This window comes from Netta rufina (assembly GCF_964035555.1).
Source record: "Netta rufina genome assembly, chromosome: 4".
Taxonomy (NCBI): domain Eukaryota; kingdom Metazoa; phylum Chordata; class Aves; order Anseriformes; family Anatidae; genus Netta; species Netta rufina.
The window spans coordinates 47,435,183-47,460,276 of record NC_140127.1 but is presented as its reverse complement, the minus strand read 5'-3'; the positions used below and the strand labels follow the sequence as shown (position 1 = coordinate 47,460,276).

At 42.9% G+C, this 25,094-nt stretch overlaps 1 protein-coding gene across 3 annotated transcripts in view; it reads right to left on the bottom strand.

Annotated features, from left to right (window-relative positions):
* The window catches only part of ANKRD17 (ankyrin repeat domain 17), an 86,228-nt gene extending 66,206 nt beyond the window's left edge, over positions 1 to 20,022 (bottom strand). For all 3 annotated transcript variants that reach the window (XM_084286399.1, XM_084286400.1, XM_084286401.1), the window contains exon 1: positions 19,452 to 20,022. In XM_084286399.1, the coding sequence (XP_084142525.1) occupies positions 19,452 to 19,769 (318 nt within the window). In that variant the 5' untranslated portion in view covers positions 19,770 to 20,022. The remainder of the gene's footprint in view (positions 1 to 19,451) is intronic.
* Between the last annotated feature and the right edge of the window lie 5,072 nt (positions 20,023 to 25,094).

The following is a 25,094-nucleotide window of genomic DNA, read 5'->3' as shown; positions in this document are numbered from 1 at the left end:
TGGGGTAAGCTATGCCACCATCAGCTAGCTATTGACAGACAACCACACGAACACTGACTGGATACAAGCAACTGACAGAACGTAAGGTCATACCCAGCAGAACACATCCCAAAACAAAGCTCAGCCCTACTCCAGAGCACAGCACAACCTCGCTGCGTTACAGCAGGCAGAAGTGTCTCTTCCCTTACTTAATGCCTTGCCATGATATCCCACTAAACCTTTAAATCTATGTGCATGCATGTGTGAGGAGAGACATGGGCACATCACAGCATTTAAGTGTAAGCATTCTTGTTAACATTATTTCAATGACCTTTTTTTTAAAAAAAAAAAAAAAAAAAGACTGAGCCCTATATATCCCACCACCTTGGACCCAGACAGTAACATAACCGATATTCATCACATAGGCTCAGGACTATATGACCCAAACTTTTTAATGCTGCCTTAAAAAAAAAAAAAAAAAAAAGACAAGAGTACAGTAGTGTTCCAATTTACTTGAAAATAACACGAGGTAGTTGCTAACAGAAGGTTTATGAAAACTGCAACTTATCTCTAGGAAATGCTGGAGCACATTAGTAGCCATTGTCTTCTTCACAAACAAAAACATTTCAAGACGATGGGAAAACAGGTATGAAGTTAAACTGGTAAGACGACCCACAGAAACTATAAGCAACAGAGAAGAAAAAATATTAGGCTAAGAGTTAGCACGTAGCAAAGATACAAACTAATGCCCCAAATGAAAATACTGCAACATCATCCCAGTCTTCATCTTCACACCAAAAAAACACAAGGTTTATAAATATGAAGTGCTTTGGTGTGTTAAAAATAGCATTGCAGAGGCCTCCTTGATCTCTGGATGTGCATTAGACATGACCTTTCTATGTCACATTCAGTGATCTCCTTGCTCTTCCTTCTCTTAGCATTTCATCAATAACCCATGTACTCAAGCAGGTAAGTCTCCACTCCACGTAAAGCTTTAGGTCACTATCTAAGCTATGCTCCACTATCTGCACTGTGGCTCTAGACTAATCAAGATGTGATGGAGGTGATCCTTTTTTATCATCCTGCTTCTTACCAATATCAATCCTGTATCAGCCACGCATGAAGCAACTAAGGCAGGATCTTCATAGGTTGTAAAAACAACTCCATGGCTCCAGTAAACAATTCAGAAGTCTTCAGCAGTTAGGAAATACTCTATGTGTTAAAATAAGAAAGGTGTGTGCTCACAACGACTTCGAGTCTCTGCCCAAAGGTGGTGAAGAATATTTACCTTATGCTGAAAAGCTGAAGTTTTTTTTTTTAATGCACTTACTAAGGACATTAATAATCAACTGCTGCATGTGGGCTGGCATTATACTCCAGCTTGTTTCTGCCAAGTCAAGCACAGACAAACTTTCAAACCACCTGAAGGTCAGAACACATGGCTGCTTCTCTTGACAAGTTTCAAAACAACACAGGGAATATCAGGCCACTCCTCTACTTCCATAAGCTTTGTTAAGTGCTTTTCTGCACACCAGAATACAGACCGCACCCTCATCTGTCAGGAAGCAACATACCTCCTTTTCTTCCAACAACAAAAAGTGTTTGTTGATTAACTCAAGCGACCAAAGAGCAACTGCAGGTTTATGCCTCTATCTGAATGCCACATTTCAGTCTCCTGTAGCACAGTAATTTCTCCAGTAGCACATGAGCCAAAAACCTAAATGTTATACTAACAACAAAATTTCTGTCATCAGTTAGGTCACACGTATAAAAAAAGGCATTGCCAAGATACGCATATCAGAAGAACCAAAGGAACAAAAACTAACTGCAGCTGAACCCCGTGGTATTTAAATTTGATTCAGCTGCATTCCTTCGCAGTACTTTCAATACCAAATGCGAGTAGCACAGCCAGGACCCTGTTCACCTTGAGCTGAGAGCAGGAGAGCAGCACAAGGTCTGCAGTAAATACAACCTTCTTTGAAGGCGGTGTAAGCGTGCAGCAGCCAGAACGCTAAATGACATCCTTCATGCTGTTGACCTAATGACCATTTCTGACTGCAGTTGCATTAAGCTTGCTGGAGAAATATTTTAGTTTTATCCTCACAAAGGAAAGCAGAAGTCTTAGGGAAAAACATTTCCAAGAGTCCTGCAACTTCAGCAACGAAATAAGCCAACATAGAACATGCTTTCACCTCATCTTGTTTCACCCTTTCCACACAGAAGTAGCCCTCACAAGAGGGCAAGCTTGAACATGTGAACTAAGAATTACTTGATTACTATCCACATTTTTCAACCCCAAAGTGATTTTTGCCCCAGAAGCACCCACTCTCTTCCTGCGGTTAGGACCTCTAACACCATTAGAGCCTCAGTCTCCAGGCAAACTCAATGACGAAACTACCAGGCCACAGAAGTGCCTTTTTTCTTCTGTTTTAAGCTCTAAGCAATGTCTAGGTGAAAAAAATTACTGAAGATTTTGTGAAAATGCAAGTACTGCTTCATCTGAATTTAATTCAATACTAAGAAGTACAAACCGTCCAGTGAGTGAGATCCAGCTTAGACTCTGCTACCTAACCAACAGCAGCTCTCCCAACCTTCATGCCACTCTTTGGCTGCTCCACAGGAGAAAAAAAGCCCTAAAATGAAGAATAAAACACAGACACGAGCACACTTTTAAAAGCTTCAATAGAAACAGGCTTTGGGATGACCAAGTTTGACTTCTGAATCCCCAATGGGAACTCCAGACAGCTGTGTTTCATGTAATGATGCACTAAGATATCAGAAACTGCCCTTACTGCTTCCAGAGTTTCATGAACAGAGATGCAGTCACATTACGTTCAGCTGGCATCATGTAAGCTATACAGCAGCTTGATTTTTAAGGATGTTTTGCCTGGACACAGTTAGTCTCATTACCATGAAAATAACATGCTACAGAACTACTGAAAGGTACCAAATCCAAACTAATCTGAGAAGCAAGAATTGCTTAGCTCACACACACAAACCCACAATACTGCTATACTAAGACAAGTAATATACTCACTTTTCCAAAAATTAGAAAAAAAAATGAAGCAATGACAAGTATTTTATTAACTCGGCATACCATGGAGCTGCACATGACAATTATAGCTCACAAGAAAAGAAAGAAAAAGCTTTCCACATTCACAAAGACAAATGAAGTACCGAAATGTTTTTCTGATGGCAAAGAGCCCAGTTCACTTTTGGTCTTCCTAGCTCACCACAGAAACCCAGCCACACAGAAATACCGGTAGCAGTGCCTTGTCCAGACATCTCTAACAATTTAAGCACGCACTGCGCAGTTGTGTTAGCATTCTGAATGTAAATGTGCTGAAATCACAGCGCTCACAAGGAAGTTAACACCAACACTACGTGTTTTTATGGATATAAAATTTTAGGCCAAAGAGCAGCATGGCCATTCTGGAAAAAAAAATACTGAACAAACATCACTGTAAGCAGCGTTTTGTGGAAGTTTCAGCAGCTGCTAAAACAAGGTAGCAGCTTCTCCTTATAATTAAGACTACATGCAAATACTTGGAAAAGTCAGCTGGCAAGGCGATTGTGCTCTTGCTTGCAAAACCAGAACCACCACCACTACCACAACAACAAAAAAGCCTTCCTTGAACTGCAACAGTTACTTGTTAGTACAATGTGGACTACAGAGCTGTGTCACTTGGAGATTCCTAAACCAGGCTCTCCTCCTTAAGCTCAAAGAGCATTTTGAAGTTTCACTCCAAGACAGGGAAACGTTTCTTTCTGTAACACAGGGTCCTACTTCTGCAGGGGACATAAGAACAGCCTGTACCTACTCAAGGAGACAGGACACACAGGAATCCCGCAGGCCTATCACATACAGTGCAGGATCAGCCCCGGCTATGAGATGCATGGTGACAGCTGGTCATCCTGCGCCAGGTCCCCAGCCACCAACCTGCGGGGTCCCCCAGGACCAGAGGGCTCCCCCTGGTACCGGAGGGCTCCCCGCCCCTTGCAGGCCGCTGTCCGGCCGCTGGCAGAAGGCGGAGGCAGGGCAGCAGCGTGTAGAAAAAGCCCCAAGACTGAGGGCTGCCCAAGGCTTGTGCAGCGCAGAGCAGAGGCTGGGAGGGGAACGTGGCCGCCCGCAGCCCCCGGGGGGCTCGGCCGCCACCCCAAGCCCGCGCCCCTTTGTTCTGCGGCCCTCTCCCGCCCTACCTCCAGGATGTCCTCCAGCACGTAGGCCTCCATCGCGGCGGCTGCCTCCTTTGCCCAGCCTCAGTGCCCGGCCATGCCCCGCTCCCCGCCGCCTGCCGCCCCCGGGACGGACGGAAGGACGGACGGGCTGCCCGGCACCAGCACGCTCGCTTCCCCCCCCCTGCTGTCAGCACGGGAAGAGGAAATGGACGCTTCCACCCAGCGCGGGGCGGGCGCCTACCACCCGAGCGCGGGGGGGGCGGCCGCTGTCAGGGGCTGCGGCCCCTCGGGGGTAGCCGGGCGTTGACCGCCAAGGCCCAAAGGCGCCATCCCCAACCAGCCCCGGCTCCTTGGCACGGCTTCGGGCACGCGTCGCTGCGCCTCGCCCCGGGCGGGCGGCTCGCCTTCCTCCCGTGGCCTCCGCAACCCCGCGGGAGCGAGTACAAAGGGCTTGTCGAAGGCTCTGCTGGAAAAAAAATAAAAAGTTAGCTCGGCGTCCAAAGGCTCCGGACGAGGCCTCGACCTCCTTGCCCAGCTCAGCGAGATGCCCTGAGTGCTCCTGCCCATGGGCCAGCTGCTTTCCGGCCCCAAAAGCAGACGTGGGTCTGTTTGTGGCCTCCCTCTCCTATCCACTTGTGGTAGCACTGCACACCCCTCATAACCCTTAAGAACAAAAATACCCAACACCTCAGATCAAGCAGTACCACATGGCTGGCTCACTTACTTCTTTTTTTGGCCTGGGATTTGTCTTCCCTTCACAACAAAGCCTCCTCCAAACAGCACACAACTGTGGTATCCATTCTGCACACAGCAGGTCACAAAAATCACCTATCCTATTGGCAGCTTTCAATACATTTCATTTTCCAGTTTTCAAAAAACTAAACATCATTGACCCCATAAAAATCAGCCCCAACTCATTTTAGCAGAGCACAGTAGGGCTTTTGGCCAAACTAACTTTACATTCAGACTTGAAATGCTAACAAGTAACTTGGTAAAAACTGAATATTTTCTTAAAAATGAGAACTGCATTGCTAACAAATACCCTCTCTCAGCAAAAATATTTTTAACAAGTTTTTGACAGCTGCCCAGGCTGCCTCACTTGTAGCAAGTTAGAGTGGACCAGTCCAAGTTTTAGGCACAGCCCTGTTCTCTTGTTACAGTTTCCACACTTGCAACAATAAATGAATGGGGAATACACCGTACTCACCTAGCAGAAAACCCTCACTTTACGAGAGCTCTACACCTGCTTACATGCTCCATCCTATTTTACCACTCTAGGGAACACCTCAGATCTGATATCTTTTTACTATAACTTACTCAAGGAGCACCTCCTCGATGGGCTGTTTGTCTTCAGCACTGCCTTGAGTCCTTTTTCAGAATTTGTTCTTACATAATTATAAAGGGCATGAGAATTTTTCTGTGACATCAGATACCTTACTGAACCTGTGCTTGCCTTTTGCCTGTTCTGAGAGGAAATTTGACCAGCTGAGGTACCACACCAGAAGACCAAAGTGACAAATGCAGTTTATTACTATTTAGGCTGCTATTCAACCAGTTCTCCAGAACAACAACAAAAAATTAACAAAAACCTTTTAGGAGGTTAACTCTGCAGACAATACATTTAGCAACAATTTCTGTGAGCTTCAATACATGGAAATTTACCAACAGCACAGGGATTCTGGAGGCAGCACTGCCTTCATGCCATCCTATTAAATTTTGCTGGGCATGCGTACTTGTAACAGCAGCTAGATAGCCAAGAAGATTAATACAACTCTAAGTTGCCCTGAGGGATGTGAATCATACAGACATCTACCTATCCCAGCCTACTTTCTGTAGGAAAGTGTTGTCCACGTGAAAAATCACCAGACAAAATTCCACAGTTCCCTTCAAGCACTACTTTCCAGTCATTTCTGAGTGCCTTGGCAATCCCCTGCAACTGGTCCTGCACTGCATTTATTATACAGAAATGTTAGGCAAGTACAAAGCTAGCCCTTCCAGCCTGAAGCATTCCTTGAAAAAGCAGAGCTAAAAAACCCACAAACCTCCCACATAACAGCTATGTCTCAGAAGACCAGTTCCTCAATCTTCCAAGCATAAGAAAATAAAGTACAAATACCTTATATCACCCCAAAAAACATAATTTTAGCACTCGGTTTTGTGCTAAGATACATTACATATGACAACACCAAAAACATTTAAAAATGGAAAGACAGCAGAGCAGAACAAAAGTTGCTTGATCTACACAATAGGAATAGCAGCACCTTCTCCATTTTCTACTGAACAAGTGCAAGATTTTGAGGAGAAACAAGCTCATCTCAAGAGCTGAACCATTTCCAGTCCCAACTGGAAGACAGGGTTGTGTCTGCAACATAACTTCATTTACAAAACCATAACCAAAAGACCAACCCATAGCTCGACAAGTTTTTACATCATCACAAACACCACTAGTGCTACGCAAGAGCAATGAAGAAGGCAGCTAACAAGCTAACCAGCTGCATGTTCCACTGAAATCAAGTTGTGTTCAACACTGGTTTGCTTTCAATTGGGATCCAAATACTCAAACCTCCCCCTGCTCCCTCACCTTCTCCTCTCTCCTGGCCCAGCAGCGTATCCATCACCTGCAGCCCTGTGCAAGGCCTTCAAAAGAAATATTCTTTTGTCAAATGACATCCCCTACTTCACTTAGTACTTCCAACTCATTTGCAGTAAGGAATTACAAATTCTATAAAGCTGACTCCCAACATTTTAAACTTTGCAGTGCTGTGATATCCTCAGTAAAACAACTGCTTTGATGCAGACTGCCATTCTAATCCTGCAGGAAAAGCAGGTATACGTGGGCTGGGGAGAATAGGAACTGCTTAAACATATCAATTATTTCTTACATCTCTGTTTAAAACCTGAAATCACGGAGTTCACAGGTCAGGAAACATATCTTCAAGTTCTGCACAGGTGAACACAAAACCATTTCTTTCTTTTTTTCAAGTCCAGCTCTATCAATTACTTCAGCTTGCTGTTTTTAGAAAAAGCATCTTTATCTTTTTAAAGCATCTCAGCTTCTGTTGAAAACTTATTATCTTCATTTTTCCTTACTCGGAAGGGTATGAGCTAGTCAGCATCCTCATCTATTACAATCTGCTACTAAAAAAGCTTCTTTCTTCCAAAAAAGTGGTACCTTCAAAGAAAGCAAGCTGTCCAAGTCACACGCATCCATCATGCTGTCTCATGACAGCTCCTTACATTCTCTAAGTTTAAAGCAAAGAGAAGTCCTTATGTTTCCCACACAGAAGGTGGAAGAGTAAACGTTTCAAGTGCAGCTTGAGCAGACAAATTTATCATAGCACTGCTTAAAAAACAGAACAAGTCCTATTTCAAGCTGCGCTCAAGCACGTAAGACCAAAAAGCATCTTGAGATAGCAGCATTCAGTGAAAGCCAAAGCCAGGGACATTTATAAAACGAGGCTGGTTTACTCTGTGGTATGTTCCCCATACAGCAATGGTAACTAAAACCAAGTGAAAAGCATATGATTTGATCAAAGGGAGAGTAAAAACATTTCAAGGAGCAGTTGTTCATGCAGGATGAAGTACATTGTGAAGCTATGAACACTGAGGAGCTGGCGGACAACTTTTAAAAGGAAAAAATATTTCTATCTGCCTCCTATCACACGTGCCACCACCAATTTTGAGCTCACATCGCTCAGATTATGTCACCCTGAAACAAGCATTCTCTCAATTGATCTGGGAGAGATTCTGGCACCCAGAAATGTAAGCGTTTCAACAATTGATCAGACAATTCCCACTCTTATATCACAAAAGCACATTGTTATCTACTTACAGCTGATCAAGCAGTACTGGTCACCAACCGCCCCGAAGCATATAAACACAATTTGTGTGCGTTTCCAGAGCCGAGAGCTCAGTATCAAGGTTGGGTTGTTTCAATCGCATCCTGCTTAGATGCTAACACCTTATTCAGCAAAAACACAAGGTGCATTCATTATTTAAACAACATCTTGAGCACAGGAAGGGGGAGAAAAAAGGCAAGCCTACCTTAATTGGGAGACCTACTAACAAGCAAATACCTCAGACACTACAGTTATCCACTACCTAATGTACACCTCCTCTTGCAAATACTAACTTCCAGCTTTGCGGTTTATCCACTTCATCCTTTTTTAAGGCAGTGATGATACTCCTACCCACATCCATTTCACTGGACTGTGCCAGGTTCTTTCAATCTGCTCTTAGAGTAAAAACAGTTTTTCAAATCCCTCTAGAATTAAGTCAGAACTCCATCTCTCCCAAACTGATACCTGTAAGTGTAAACACTACTGCAGATAAGGTCAATACCTGCCAAGTTGCACTAATATTTCTCTGCCTTCATTACCACCTAAATCCCCACCTGTGCATTTATTCTTCATTACCCCATCACATCAGTAACTAGGTTGAGTAGCCACAAAGACACTAAACATGTTCTTTACCCTCTGCTGCTTCTGATACCATTCATAATTTAATTAAAAAAAAATATATATATGGCACAAAAACATGACTTCTACTTTATAGTAGTTTGTATCAGTCACCTCTTGGCGCATTCGTTAAGGTCACTTATTCCTACATCAATACAAAAAAATAAACCCATTGTTTAGATTTCTCTCTCCAGACACGTTCACCAAATTCAGACTATTGATCTTCTGTGATGAGATAAAATTAGGTCAGTCCAAAACCAAACCTCAAGAATCCTCTCAAGTCAAGATCCTCATCTGCGTTGACTGTTTTCCCATAGTATTCTGTTATTTCCCCCCTCCCTTCACCTCTTAGAAGAATCACATCTCCACAGCTGTCATTTGGTGCATAATAATCCAGTTAAATGAACACTGATACAAAGCATTTCCTTATCAAATTCTAATCCAGGATTTTCCCATCTCCATTTTCCCAGCTGTAAGCCAAAGAAATAATTCAGCAATTCTACATTTAGGTGGGAAGTTGGTAAAAAAAATCACTTTGAACCTGGTTTATATCACATTTCTAGGCCTATCCTCACAATCACGAAAATGAGCAGAACCCATAATACTGTACACAGTTTTTCTTTTAGAAAGCTCTTAATCTCTGCTGGCATCTTCAAGATCACAGATTAAACAAACCATCTACAAGAGCTACTGCATTCATCAATAGCAATACCAAAAGCCTGGAACTGAACAGAGAAAAGGCTGTTTAAAAAAAAAAATGCTGAAGGAGGAGGAGCCCAAAAACTGAATTAAAACAATGAGAGACTTCTGTGTTGACTATAATGCACTTGTTGACTTCTTGTTTCATCTGAAGATGCTTGGAAGATGAAGAAACACTGGGAACCTCACAGCAGAGCTCTGAGTATTTAGTATGGGCACAGTCAAACTGGCCACCAGGTTAAAATATTTGTAGCTGAACACTGCTTGTTCACTTTAGTTCAGTACCTTCCGTTGTCCATTTCTTCCTTACTGAGTCTTCCACGTGAAAACCACAGGTTCAGTTTTATCTCACATCACCAAAAGAAATCCACAACAATTAAGTCTCAAACATCTGCCATTTCCAATTCAAGATGCATGGACATTAAGAGCCTCATTTTAAGTGAAAACTAATTCTAAAGGTTTACATGAGTACAGAAAAATGAAAAATCTTCAGAGGTCTTAAATAGCTTTGCTATACAACACTCACTGCACTGACACTGAAGTCCGCTCTCAGCCCAACCTATGTGCATCCTCTCCATTAGAGGGACCTCGCCCCCTCCACTTGCATTCAAATTTAATCATTCGCCTCAAGGAATTATTTTACTAGGACAAATTTTAATAAACGCTTAAGAAATTACTCCGAGGTTAAAGAAAACACCCACTTCCTGTTATCACAGAAAGTTAGGCAAAACCATTTAAATATGTCCCAGACAGCATACAGAACACTTGTTTCAACACACATTGCTCAAGTTCTCTCTATTAACAGCGTATGACAATGGTTTGCAAAGACTGAGTACTCTGCAAAACCCATCTTCGGATTACAGCGACAGCCACCGCTGAAGACACCTGCCCTTCCTAAAGGTGACCATTTCATACTTAAAAACAGATTTTAAATATAATTATTTGTGAGTACTACAGGTATTCTTATTTCAATCATTCACTGAAGGAAGTGCTTACTAGGTAGTACTACTTGACCCGCTTCTTCAGAAGTGGTAGCATCGACTGAGTTAGCGAAGGCAAGACATCCGCTAGCTGAGGTTTCAGCCGTGCTCTAACCTAACGAAGCAACACTGGGATGGGACAGGACAGCACGCAACATTACAAAGTATGGGGGGAACCTGCATCTGTATTAACTTCCATACCACACATGGCACTTGGCAGAGCTGTTGGATCAATGTGCAGCTGAGGAAAAAAATTCTGCTCTGTCCCATATCCACGAACAAGGCACATGGCAAGCTGATATAACGGTTCAATTCTAGACTCCAAAGGAAAAAACAAAAAACAACCACCAAATAAATTCTTGCAGCTATTTCTCCTTCTCTCTTTGTACCCACATTAGTACCTTTCAGGTAGACCACAGGCCACTGACCTACTAAAATGGGCTTACAAACCCATTTTTACCATTACCAACTAACTGTACGTGCACAGTTGGTAATAGCTCAGAGAAAGATTCCCCACTCGTGGCAGAAGTAAGCTGTTAGATCAACTCATCCTGTTCCTCCACGCTGTTTCAGAAAGATTACTGAAGAACCCAACTTGGGTAGACATACTAACACACTTTTAGAAACCCATCCCAAAGACCTAAGTAAATTTAGAGCAGTTTTTACACACAAGTTGTTGACAAGCACAACCATTTCCCACACACACAGAGTTCAGAAAAGCCCTTTTGGAAGTTTACGTGCTAAACTTTGCTACTATATTTATGAGTGAGGAGATCCTTGATCAAGCTGATGCTTCACAAAAATACCAGCATGCTGTTATGCCAACTTTCACTTCTGTTAGTGACTGAGATGGACAGAAGGCATATGCTCATCTATCTAGCAGCCTGTTAAGTTGAAAGCAAGTGCTCTTTTCCCTAAAACTAGCTTGGTGATTTGTACTACAATTGCCATGCTCCTCACAGTCACACTTTGTGACCGTATTGTACTGGTCCAAGTACAAAATGACTCCTTTGCTGGATTCCACCAGCTGACACAAGAGCAGCAAGGGTTATACTTCACAAGTGCAGCAACTTTTTAGCGTGACACCGCTTCCATTCTCTTTCGCCCTATCCCTAACACACTGCTTTAAGAAACCTTAAGAAATGCCAGAGACGAAAAAAGTCAGCACTGATTTTATCTCAAAAAGCTTTCAAGTTTTAATACTGAAAGGAAAAAAAACCCTCTGCACTATTTATCTTTCCAGGACTCTGCCAGCCACTTACAAATGCAAGATCCAAAGGAACTGTGAAGAGGATTACTTTGCCCTTTAATACCACAACTCACAGATCTGTAGCATTCTCAACAGCTCGAACCCTCAAAGACAATGCAAGCGTTTCTTTGACAGACATTTCAATGATGAGTTGCACCAAAAGAGGCAGTCCTCACCCCTCACACTGTCCAAGCTCGCAGCTCTCCACTGTGTCAGCACAAGTCCTTGTGCGGCTGCCTGACAAACAGGATCAAAACCCCATCGGCTGTACGCACGCTTTTTCTGCTGCTGAGTTTTTTTTTTCATAAAGGAGATGACTTCCCAAGCAGCTGGGAGGAGCAAGGACTGCCTTTCCCCCTATTCCCCAAGCCCTGAGGTCACTGCAACCTTCCGACAAGCCTGATTCCCCTGCCTGCACTGTGGTGGGCTCAGTACCCACGCTGACATAGAGGCTGAGCACTCCAGGAAGAAGCTAAGTCACATTGTGAGTTGAAATTTTCAACTTGATTAAAGCATTGTTCACCGTTCTGTGGAGGAGAACAATTCCCAGCTGCACAACAGCTAAGGAGGAAAATTCCGCTGGCACAACACTTCAGGACAAGACTGAACAAAAGGGAAAAAAATACCTCAAGTTTTTACATGGTAAAGCTCAGGTACAGGAAAACATCTGAGTCACCGAATACCTTACAGACACAGATGTACGAGGGACCTCCAGCTTCTCATTAACGTTTAGTTCTATTCTCATGTGTGGGAAAAACTGGGAGGAGAGAAGTGACCTTCTTCCTCTTATCTCTGAATCACTCCCTGCCCTAGAGAAAGGTTTCAGATGTTCCCCTTCTGCTGAAGCTGTATTTATTCCATAAACCAACCCTGGCTAAGGCTTAGGAACCATCACTCCGTTCGGATTAGGGAAAACCTGAGCCCATATACAAGGTAGCTTCCTTGGCAACAGAAAAAAAAAAAAAAAAAAAGTCTTGTTACTGTGAGAAAGATGCCTTCAATTTTAACTGAAGGGACAGGAGACAAAAATAATCAGGATACGGAGTTAGCATATGGACACTTAACTTCTTGAACCTGAGGAGAACTGAGGCCAAAACCGCTGATACTCTAATACCCTAAACAGTGACACTTCATCACACTACATAATACTCCAACTGTCTTTCTAGCTCTGCTTTTTAGCATCTTAACAGCTGTGAATCTGGACACGCTATCCACTGTTGATGGATAATGTATAACACCATAAAATCCTAATTCAAACTAAGATATTGGGGTGGAGCAGGCAAAAAACCCTCCGGGTTAATTTCAGCTTATTTCCTCGAACATACCACCACGCTTCTAAGACTTGAACTTCCTGCTAAAACACAGCAGAGGAAAAGCAGCTGCACATAAAACAGTAATTTCTGTTTGTCACAAACAGCTTTGGGTAAGCATGCTTACAACACTCAACCTTAAAGAAAACAGTGCAAGTATGAAGATATATTTAGAGCATGTTCAGTCTCATGCCTGACTTTTAGTCTGGTATAGAGCTATTACCTAATATGAAAATAAGGTGACAGAAGAGTTAACGAACACCTCTCCGTGGCTTTAGCTCTTCAGACAGTGAGTGTAGGATTGCATACAGGGTGGAAAAAACGTGGCTGAAGTACATTTAGAATACTGAGAAACTCTGCTCAATTAGCACAAAGTACTGACTGCTTAGTGAAAAATGAATGGAAATGCTGCCTTTATTGCTCAATTATATACTTTTTTTCCTTCAGGTATCCCAGTTATCATTGCACAATGACTGTACAGAGGTCACCAGACATCACACACCAACACCAAGACGTTTACATTCATTGCTAAGGCCATTCACATGTTCCTTTTTTTTTTTTTCTTCCCATATATATATAACTCAAGTGACCTTAAATGAGCCTTTTACAAGCTGTAAGCCTTTCCCTACTCAAACATTCCTTTCAAAGCATCAGAAGTTATTTTGAGAATGACAGTATTGACAAAAAATAGCTGCAGAAGCTCTATGGATACAACACACCTTCAAGATGCTGTGTCAGTTGAGTCACCTAAAATACCAACCATAGCATCCAGAAACCAGAGGCACATCATCACTTCACAGAAAGGAAAGCTGCCTACCAAGGCAGCCACAGATCTCGCCTCAAATGGCTTAAAATGCAAATAGGTAAATTGTCTATTTTTTTTCTACTTTACTCACAGTTCACCAAATCACAGAATGGTTTGGGCTGGAGGGGACCTTAGATATCTAATTGATATCTGCCATAAGCAGACATCCCCCAAACCAAACCAGGCTGCCCAAAGCCTCATCCAGCCTGGCCCTGGACACTACCAGGGATCGGGCATCCAAAGCTTCCAAGCTGTGAGGGCTTGTTTCTTTTACCTTGGGGAAAACCAACCAAACAAATAAACAAACAACACCTACATACTTATCCTGGATCTGCAGCATTAGTTGTTTAATACCTAAATCAAACTTCTAAAAAATACATCCTAAATAAGATCAAATAGGTTTCCAAAACAGAGAGGAAGAAAATAGACCTAACTAATCCAGTTTGACTTCAGAGTTGACAAACAAGATGTGCTCGTATCTCAGCTGCATCTCTTCCAGAGAAACTATTCTATGAAGAACTAAATTGCTATCTTAAAATAAAGGCATTTGGTTTCAGCCTGCAGATTGGAGTTGTTTAGAAGTACATTTCCTGCAGAAATACCTAAGGAAGTAAACAAATTCATGTGGTCCAACCAATACCTGACTCCACTTTCTACAGTAATTTTATGCAGGGTGCTTTTTTTTTTTTTTTTTTTTTTTTTTTTTTTAAGTCACAGATATTCACTAACAACTTCAATTCGGTAGAGTGCACACGCTCACACCTTGAAGAATTATTTTTTAATATGCACCAGGCCTAGCCAGACATCATTAATTAGCTCAGGATACCTAGAATCTTTCCATGCACATAAATGCACCTCTCTAACCCCTAAAAGCACACTCATTCCCCTGACTGGTGTATGCAATCTAGTAACTTAGCTCCTTCGATAAGGGAGCATGTGCCAGACATCACCTACAGAGTGAGGCCAGTAACAACTGAACAGTGGTTAGTGGGAATGGCAAAGCCAGACAAAACATGATTCCCATTTTCCAAATGTTAACTATTTCTTCCTGGTCAGTTACAGCAGATTTCACCACTGTGAAAACCACCCACAGCTCTACCAGCCCTGATATTTCAGTATTTTCAAGAAAAGCCCTTTACATACTTCCAGGCTGTCTCAAATTCTACTTATCTTCAGAGTAACGGCAGTCAAGCAAGACATACTGGCTCTTCAGCAGCCCTGCAGAAGCCAAAGGCCTCTTATTCCAGGAGTCTAATTAAGACAATCAGGATAAAAAAAAAAAAAAAGAAAATAAATTTTATGTTTGAAATCAACAGCTTACTTTGACACTTAAATATATTACACCTGTGTGCTTCTGACGCTCAAAGTCACATCAGTAAATTCAAATTTTCAGATTAACACCTCCTATCTGAAGCTACAATAAGCTGTTAAGACAAACTTCCTCTGGATGAAGAAATTTTAGAGGACTGGGGGTATTCTGTTGTTTTTACTTCATCTTACTAGCTCAGTTCAACTACTAATTCTATCGCAGCTAAAAAAAATGAACTTTTATTTACAGAAGCTGCAAGGCCAAAGTAAAACCAAGGATGTTTAATAAACAGCTAACAACTCTCCAAAATATCCTTTGCATATGGCAGTGCTTTCAGGTATATGGAACGTTACTGAGGATTGTGTTTAATGAAGCAGATTTGCAGAAGCCATCCAAGAACCCAGTATCAGACTAGGCCCTTTTTGGGGTGGGGAGATTAGGAGAGAACCACACACAAACCTAAAACCGATATACAGCTGCTTATCAAGAAGCACTAGGTCAAGGAAAAAACTGAACTCATACACTTGTGTAATGGATATGATACTAAGAACAGGAATTATAAACTTCAGTGCCAGCTGCAAACGTCCTGCAAGTTCAAAGACTCCAAAAAAAAAAAAAAAAAAAAAAAAAAAAGCTTGTAAGCAAGCTTCATATTATAGAGTTAAACCTTTCTGTGTTTAATAAGGAAAGTCCTAATGCATTCTGGACATCAGACTCTCAAATAGATATGACAACTTGCTTATTTCTTGCAGAATTTCACTATTTATTGAAGACAAATGTTTAGCTAAACTGGTGCGTATAAAAACCCTTGCAAGACTTCTGCACACTTACATACTTCATCTGAACCTGTCCAGATGAACTGCTAAACCATTTTTTCACCAAAAAAGATAACAAATAAGGAAGTTCTTAACTAATTCTGATGTTCCAAAGCTTCACAATGTCAATTTTCACTTTTTTTGACTTGTGTCCTTAAAATCATTCTTTTAAGACCCTCAGAAGAGAAACCTTGGACTTGCCCCAGAGCACGTGGAATGTGATGAGCAGTTTTCTTTGTGTTTCACAGATGTACTTATCAGCAACACACCATGCTAAGCAAGGGTGGAGGGAATACTGCACAGAGACCCAGTAAAAAGCAGAAGCATCTTCCCACTCAGGATGCAATGCCTGGCCTAAGAATTCTTCTTCAGTGACACTCCTCACACAGCTCTGAATACAGAGAAGCACCCTGACCTTACCCTTAAATGTTTAATGTGTCAACCTATTAAGTTTTCCACACGTCACTACACCTATGTGATTTTTGCCTGAATGCACAGAACCTCTGTGAGGTTTCATGTGATCAAGCAGTCCTATTTAACCATACAGCTCCTTAAACAGCTTGAGATTACCTCTTTGATAACAAAACCACTTTGCTTGGTGCATGTGGTCATCACGAAGCAAGGCCAGAACTCTGCCAAGAAACATGCGAGCAGACATCCCCTGGTGTTACTTCTACTGTCATTTTCCTCTCACCTTAAGATTATTCTTCCTGCACACTGAAAACGGTTCACTTTCTTATTAACTTTTGGATAATGAAAAGCCAATTTGCCACTTATAGACAATATCAGACTGCGCCACCTGGTATCTTGGCTTTTTTTTTTTTTTTCACAAACAGCAGTTTGCTGCAATTTCAGAAAGCAAGCTTGAAGTTCGCCACAAACATAGTAATAGGAGTTTATTAAGTTGCTGGTATGACATCTCGATTTAACTTCTCCCAGAGCTCCGTCCGGCGCCTATGCTTCCGCACTGGGATCTAACTGAGTTTAGAAACAGAATGAGATGAAAACATCTGATTACAACTTTTTATTCCATTCCATCAGCTCAGCAACAACTGAGCCAAAACAATGTCTTTCCACTCTTGGGGTTTTTGTGATTTAGCGTCTGCCAGGTTTCCAATTATAACTCCTTTGACTTGTTGCTACTGCACTCCCAATTTTTAGAACCTGTTTCATTAACAGTCAAATCCAGAAGTACTTCAGTTTGGAGATTAGAGCCTTAATGTATTAAGCATGGGAAAGGCAAAAAATAGCCTAACAAACTGCCCTAAGTTCACCCAGATAATGAACAGAATGGCTGGGAGGGAACACCATCTAATGCAGTGTTTCCACAATAGTTTCCATTTCCAGCAAAACCATACACTTAGATTTGTTTTTCATTTCATGTGCCTTCAGACTGCCAGTGGTCAGAAGACCACGGTCCAACTGCTGAAAGCCACACAGGCTGCACGCATCAAGTTAAGTCTGAACTGAAACAAGTCACTGAAACAAAAATTGCTACCAAGAAATCCCACAGTAGAGCTCTAACTATTTTTTTAAGCCTTTAAATGCCAAAATTAAACTTCAGGTTGCTTTCAGATGAGGAAAACTCTCATTCGCTGACAACACTCAAAAGACATTTCCTCCCCAGGAGCTGTTGGGAACTACTTTGAAGTTGGACCCCCTACTCCCTTATCCAGGCCATCCTCATGTTCTCACTCCTAAAAACTGTGATTTCAGCTGTGCATATGCTACTGTACCGCATCACTCCATCCTGAAGTCTGGAGAAAGAAGACAGAAGAGCTTTTTTAAGCAACCTGAATGACAAGAAAGAATTAAGATAAATTAAGCAGATACATTTCCTCACATATCCTGGACTTAATAGACTCCACAGTGTTAACTTGTCTGTTATTTACGAGCTCTTGCTTCATATTTAAACCCAGACCACCCAGACTGGGCAAGCCTTCCCTTACTATGACTAAGATAAAAGCATCAGGGAAGCTTCCAGATGCCAAAACTGCTTCCCCAGCTACCTATGCCTACAAGACATAGAATTTCTGTTAAAGAAAAAAAAAAAGAAGTGTTATTTAGCCTTCCTGTGATATTTTAATGACCACTTGCTTTCTCACCTCTGGACATCTTCAAGCATACAAAATAGGTACCTATGGCTACATAAGGTACAGCATACAAGCTAAGAAAGCTCACATTGTCCAAGACTACCCATACCTTTGTTATCTTCACCTTTCTCATCACACCATCCTCAATACCACTGGTAGATCAGCAGCATAAACAGCCCCTTCAATAAAAGGCTCCAGACCACAAAATTAACCTACCTATGATTTTACCAGTAAGTCCCACTTGACATAAATTCCGCTGAATTCTGCTGCACCATACAACTCATCTTGATACTGAACCACCAACCGATGCATTGCCTGTAGCATTAGATAGCCTTCATCCATTTGCCACGTAAAACTCAATGGACTCTGCTCAAGAGTATTTCACATATCTGTAGGACTGCTAGATGGCACAGCAAAGCACATCAAGTACATGATCATAGCTGCCTAACTCTTAAGTTTTAGGATTTGAAAACCTGTACCTACAGGATGCTCACTTCGCTAAAAATAGACACTGAAAAACAAGAAGCCAGACATAATTACTTGTTAACTGAGACAGGCGCTCTCTGTGCGCAATTTATCTCACAACAACTAGATACGAAGTTCCTTGTATCTACTTCTGTAGGGAAAAAAAATGCAGAGTGCTTCTTTACCCTGGAAAAACCAACCACAGTAACAGCCAAGCCCTTCCTGAACTGTATGAGATTCTTCCTCCTTGCTCATTTTTCATTTCTAACCCAAAAGTAGAACATGCCACTTAACATCAAAAGTACTTAGAAATAAAGTTCAAGGAAAAGCTTAAAAACTTGGAGCGGACTGCTCTGCGAATGCTGTTCAGTAAAAGCAGAAGTGACTGTTCCGTGGAACATTACGGAATTAAAGCTACCCAGCAAACCAACTTGGCATGGCTATTTATGCAAATAGGAAAGGTGCTTCAAATCTTGATTTGCCTTTTCCAGTGATACCAACCTGAAAGAAAACAACATGAAGTGACACCAAGTTGACCATGCTTTCTCATGCTTCTTTCAGCATTGTATTTGTCCCTTCTGACCCAAACCATTCTTTGATTCTGTGGCATATAAATGATGGCTGCTGACAGCTTCAGAGAGTTGTTTGGACATGAGCAGAACACCCCGAGACCTCGGGAAGCCTTTGCTCTAGCTGCAAATCCACCTGCTCTTACTGAAAACGACCTGTTTACCTGATGCGGAGCGGGGACTGCTTCCTAGCCACACACCCTAACTCAGGCTCATCCCCCGCTCCGGGCTGCGATCCGGATTGCCCCTTAGCACGTGTAGACACAAGCCACCCCTTCACACGTGCCCAGAGAGCCACACGAGGGCGGGGGCCGTCTCCTGGGCCCCGGGACCACCTCCTGAGCCCCGGGGCACTCGGGGGAAAAGGGTCGGGAAGCCAGGGGCGGCCCCAGCTCCCCGCCGTGCCCCGGTGCCGGCCGCCCCGCCCCGCCACGAGGCGGCCCGGTGCTGCCCCCTTCCTCCCCGAGGAGAGGGAGGAATTATGAAATTATGAAACCCAGGCAGCGAGGCCAACCCCCACACCTAGCCCGCTGGGGCCCTACCTCGGAGACCTCCTCTTCTTCCTCCTCCTCGTCCTCCTCCTCCTCGTCCTCCTCCTCCTCGCTGCCGTTGTTGCTGCTCTCGCTGCCGCCGCCGCCGCTCTCGCTGCTGCTGGCCGCCCGGCCGGGCCTCCCGCTGCGCTTCGCCTTCCCCTTCTTCTTCAGCAGCAGGTCGCACACCCGCACCAGCCCCCGCGGCCCCGCCGCCCCGCCGGGGCACGACGAGCCGGCTCCGCTCCCTCCGCTCCCCCCCTCCGGTGGCCCCGGCCCCGCCGTGGCGCTCCCGGCCTCGCCGTCGCCTCCCTCCGCCGCCTTCTCCATGGCCGCTCCGCCCCGCTGAGGGACGAGGAAGAGGAGGAGGAGGAGGAAGAAGCGGGGGGGGGGGGGGAGGCAGCACCCGGAGCCGCCGCCGCTCCTCGGTCACCTCTAGCGCCGGCGCCGCGGCAGCTCTCGCGATACTTCTGCCCCGCCGCGGGAGCGCCGCCGGAGCGGCAACGGCCGCCGCGCGCGCTAGCAACGGCCGCCGGCGCGCGCCCGCTGCTCCTCGCTCCCGTTCCGCGCTCCCGCTCCTCCCTCTCCCTCTCTCCCCCCGCCCGCCCCTCAGCGCCTTCCTCTTCCTCCTCCTCAGCGCCCTCCCGGCGGGGCCCCCCCTCCCCTGCGTGCCTCGGTCACCGCCCCGGCGCCGGAAGAGCGCGGGACGTCATCACCCGCCGCGGCGGCGCCGTTGCGGCCGTTCCTCCTCACAGCCCCCCCCCCCCCACGACCCAGCTCCGCCCCTCCCGGGGTCTGTCAGAGCGGGCGCGAGCCCCAACCGCCACCCATGGGGTCGTCCCCGTCCCCCCAAACACGCAGCACTGTGCCAAAACACACGTCTTTGGTGACTCTAAGTCAGAACTACGTCAAACTCTGTGGAATGGTGTCTGTTAGCTGATTTTTCTGAGGCAATCCCCTCAGTTCTGTGGTGAAAAACGTTGGTCGGGCGTCGTTGCCAACAAATAGCAGCGCATACTGCAGTTCGGTCCTTTAATTCTGTCACCAGACGCTGCAGCCCTGTCCTTTAACTGTCACCACATCCCATTTCCTTCCTAAGGCCCCCCCACCCCGGAATTGGACTTGGGACATCCATACTCAAATGCTTTGGTTTGGTTTTCTGTGGAAAAATATCATCACTTCCACTTGAGCACAGTGCAGGTTCATTCTTTTCTTAGCACAAGTCTTCTGGCACTGAAATACAGGCCATTGATGCAAGCTCACTAAAAGAACGGGAACTTTTTTCTTCAAGATGATGGAAATCACCAAGGAAAATGTTTTTTTTTTTCACCTCAGAAACACCTGAGTGTACAGGTTGATAACGGCCGTGATGCACAGGTATGCTAGTGATGTTTTGGATTTAATGTTTCAAGCTAATAGGGTCTATTCCATTCACATTTTACAGGAATGCAAAGGAGTTACACTTGATTCCATAATTGTCATCTTATTTGGATAAGATTAAAAAGAACTGTCTGCATCTGCAGCACCTCTAAAATGAACATTTGCTTTTAAAAAAAACTTCTCAAACTAATTTTATCATGAAAGCAAGTCCACAGAGTTTCCCTCTAAGTCACAGCCCACCAAAACCTATTAAGAAAAGGACTGCTGCAGTGGTAACAGCACCACTATTAAGTTATAGCATAATTTGCGAGTCACCTGGCTCTGGTTGTAGCTCTTCACCTCATCCTCAGGTAGAGGACCTAAAGTGAAAGTACCTTTATACATACCTCTGCAGATGACAGTTTGATGCGATCTAGGAGGAATAAACGGGATGTTCTAGCCACCTCACTACTACTTCCTGGTCACTTGCGAAAAACGGACTCTACAATCAGTAAGATTCCCTCTCAAACTGGTGTGATTACACAAAAATCACAAAAGCAAAACAGCGCAAGATACAGATCTATCAGAATTATGGTTTTGTCTTCTTGTGTCAAACACATGGATTTTTACTGCTGCATAGTGAAATACAAGCACAAGTCAAGCGTTAAGTTTTGTTGTTATCGCAACAAACGAAAAAAATAATGAAGAGAATAAGGTAAATTCAGCCCTTCCACCTGAGGTTAATGGTTTACATGTGAAAAAGTCACCACCTTTACTTCCTTAACAGAAAATTTAAGACAAAACACATCTTAAATCTCTTTGACAGCCTCAGCAGCTTGGCAGAGGAGAGACTGTCCAAATGCACCAAATTCACCTGTTTGGATTCAGGAAGGGCAGTTGCAGGGCTGGATTTTACCCTTTGAGCTGTTAGCAAGGAGTTGCCTCCCTGTGTCTCTTCAGGGCAGCATGAGGTCAGAAAATGGCAACGGGCGATTGGTGTTGCAGTAATGCTCTGTTCAACTTTGTTCCAAACCTGCTTTTTCATAATGAGCTTCAACATTTACATATTAATTCACGGATCCATTAAGGTGGTAGGCTTGGAAAGGGTCTTTTCAGCCATCAAATCTGGGTTTCTTGCTAATAAAAGCAACCATATAATTTTATCAGTCTCTGTTGCATTATCCAGTCCTGGATCAGGTTGAGTAATTACAAAGCACCACCATTCCAGGCAGAAGCAGTATGGACTATCTGAGGCTATTTGTTCAGTTTATTTTATGGTGGTGACCTCTGTTCTGATCAAACAGTCGCTCCTTCTAATCGTGCAGTGTACAACAAGTCGTTTTCCGATGGTTTTATAACACACTTTATACCTGCTCTCCCCACCGCCTCTACTAGTTTGAACTTTTTGTGCGTGCAGCAGCAGTAAAAGCGCTTGTGGCCTTTGGAGAAGGTTGGTGTTAGATTCGTCATGCTTATAACATGTTGTTTTTTTTTTGTCATGGGCAAGAGCTGCTTGTGGAAGTCAGGTACGAATTGTGATGGTTTAAAAAAGAGCACATTTGGGGAGGGCATGAAACTTCCTCCAGTTGCATAATAGTGCTTTATATTCTAAAACCCCTGAGAAAAACATGCTTATGATGAAAGAGTAAATAATTAAGATAATTTTTTTTTGTATCCCACTATCAATGTGAGTGCATAACCCAAAGCTGTATTTGCCACTCACAGAGCTTTGAGGTGGTGGATTGCATAACGATAGAAAGTCAGTAATGGGATCTAATCAGGAAAGTAACACCTAACAAAAACATTTCCTTTTGTGAGCCTGAGATTGATTAGCTTTAGATATTTCTTTTTGTTGCTAGCATAAGGCTGCAGAAAATCTTGAGAAAAACACCAATCCTTTGTTACTTTTTTTATCTGTGACTTCTACTTGAGTATTTATTCAATTCCCTTCTAGCTGTTGGTCACTGCACCGAATGCTAAATATGAATAGTAGATAAATGTGAGGTTTGAATTCAGTGAATGCTTTCAGGGACTGTCTTGTGGAGGGAAAGATTCTTTAAAAAGTTCTGTGAGACAACTCACGTGTTTAAACCTACGCTGTAGTGTAAGTATCGGCATGGATTCTGCTTTCAGTTTCATTTACAAGTACAGGAAAAAGTATTACCATTGCAATCAGGAAGCGGGGATACTGACTTGCAATTACGCTGATACAGGAACTGGAAAAAAAAAAAGATATTATTGGTTTGTGTCTTGGTAACCCTGACAACACACACACTAGCACAGAATATGCATACTTTCAGACCCATCAGCCCAACTTTTGCCTCTGCCCTTCTGCTCTGATTTTAAATATGCACCCTCTCCTTCCTGATTCATACACGTGGCATCTAATTCAACCTACATGTGCTCTGTGCCATGCCATCCCGCAACCCAAAACATACCCTTTCCACACCCAGCTCTTACTTCTTACGTATTTTTTCAGCCTGGAATTTCCCAAACAGCAATCAGAATGTGTGAAATGATCTGTTGAGGGCTGGAGGGAAAAATGGGTGAAGGGAAGTGTCTCATTCTTGAAGTGAACAGATTAAATGATGAATATTACTTTCATCTTTGAAAACTTCTGTTAGTAATGCACTGAAATGATACTTTTGAGATGCTAAAATGCTTTCCTTTTTGGCAGGGGGTAAATTTATTTTTTCCTCCATTTTTGTGAAATTTTTTGAATTTTTTTCCCATTGTCTCCCTATAGCCAGTTTCAATAGCAATTTCTCTCTCTCTCTTTTTTTTTTTTTTTTTTTTTTTTTTGTGAATACAGCTGCTTTGCTTGATTTTCTGTAAGTGCTAAAGAGCAACAAGCTCTTAAAAAATCTGAATGCTCTCAGCTAAAACCACACCCCCATTTTTATCTCTTCATCTCAAGAATGAATGCATCTAGTTTTAATATTTGTGAGAGTAGGAGGAACGTAGGAGAAGCACAGAAGTTACACATCTCCAGATTAGATGGTTATCCAAATGAGGTAAGAAAGTAAAGCAAAACCCAAATCTTGCCATTCTCACTGGTTATAGAATCAGAGATTTCACTGGATGTCTTTGATGCTCACAGTTTTGACAGGATGCAGCTGTTGCAGCTTCTGTACATGCTGCAGTATTTTTATTCATGTTGTTCTGGGAATTGTGAACCTACAATTGTTGTGTGCCTTCAACACGTGTTCCACAAGGATTGGCTCACTGAACCTCCTTGGTTCAGTGAAGCATTGTTTCAAAATAAAAAAGACATATCTGAAATTGGAGACAAGATTAACTAAAATTAGACTGTAGTTAATTCTTTAAAAAAATAATAAAATTCAGGTTGTTCAGCAATTATGCAATTACTGATGATAAGGTTAAAGGGAGAAAGAAGGAAAAGAAATGTCTGTACATTCATGAAATACTTTTTTTGTGCTATGTTTTCAGATTGTCTAAAACTCATTTTTAATAACAGTAAATTATGCAAAAGAAAGTTTAAAAATTGTTTTTATGTAGCCAAGGCAATTACTTTAAATTACATTTTCTTAATATCTGCATTTCTCCGTTACAGGTTTCCTGTCAGCATCTCGATTGGAGTGGCTTTGTGAGTGAAGAAAGTAAAGGAAGTCCACACAGATTCAGAACTGAACAAGATCGATGTCAGTCTGGAAGAACTGCTTATAGTTACAGCAGCACTGTTCAAAGGACAGCACCTCTACATATGCAGAAGGTAAAGCACTTACATTAATACTAATACTCAAATGCATCCAGTATTGAAGGCCCTTTCAAAAGTGACTTCTGCCTCCACTTGGCATGGTAAACCAGGTGATTTTTTGCCATTTGCAGTGGCTACCACACCAGTTTCAATTTGAAATACACTTGTATCCTCCTTCATTGTCTTGAAAATTATTTGTGTTCCATCTCAGATGCTCATGTTACACATTCTGATTACTGCCCTTAAAACCTGAAAAAACATTGTGCTTGACCACTTCCTCCTGGGGAAGATTGAGAAAGTAAAATCACACCCACAAAGCAAAACCTTCAGTGAGTCTTTTATGTAATGTTTGAACTTTATAGATTTTAACACTCAGCTTGACAAACCCATCAGCATTTCATACCTTACTGAATCCTCCCAGTACTACCCAGCATATAACATTTAAATTTAAACATAATTTAAAACATAATTTTAAACTTGAAATTCTGAAGGGTTGATGAGATAGAAATTGGTCTGAAGCATTAAGGGAGAAGAACATTAATTTTGTAATATATTTAGTACTTTGCAAGTCTGTGTCT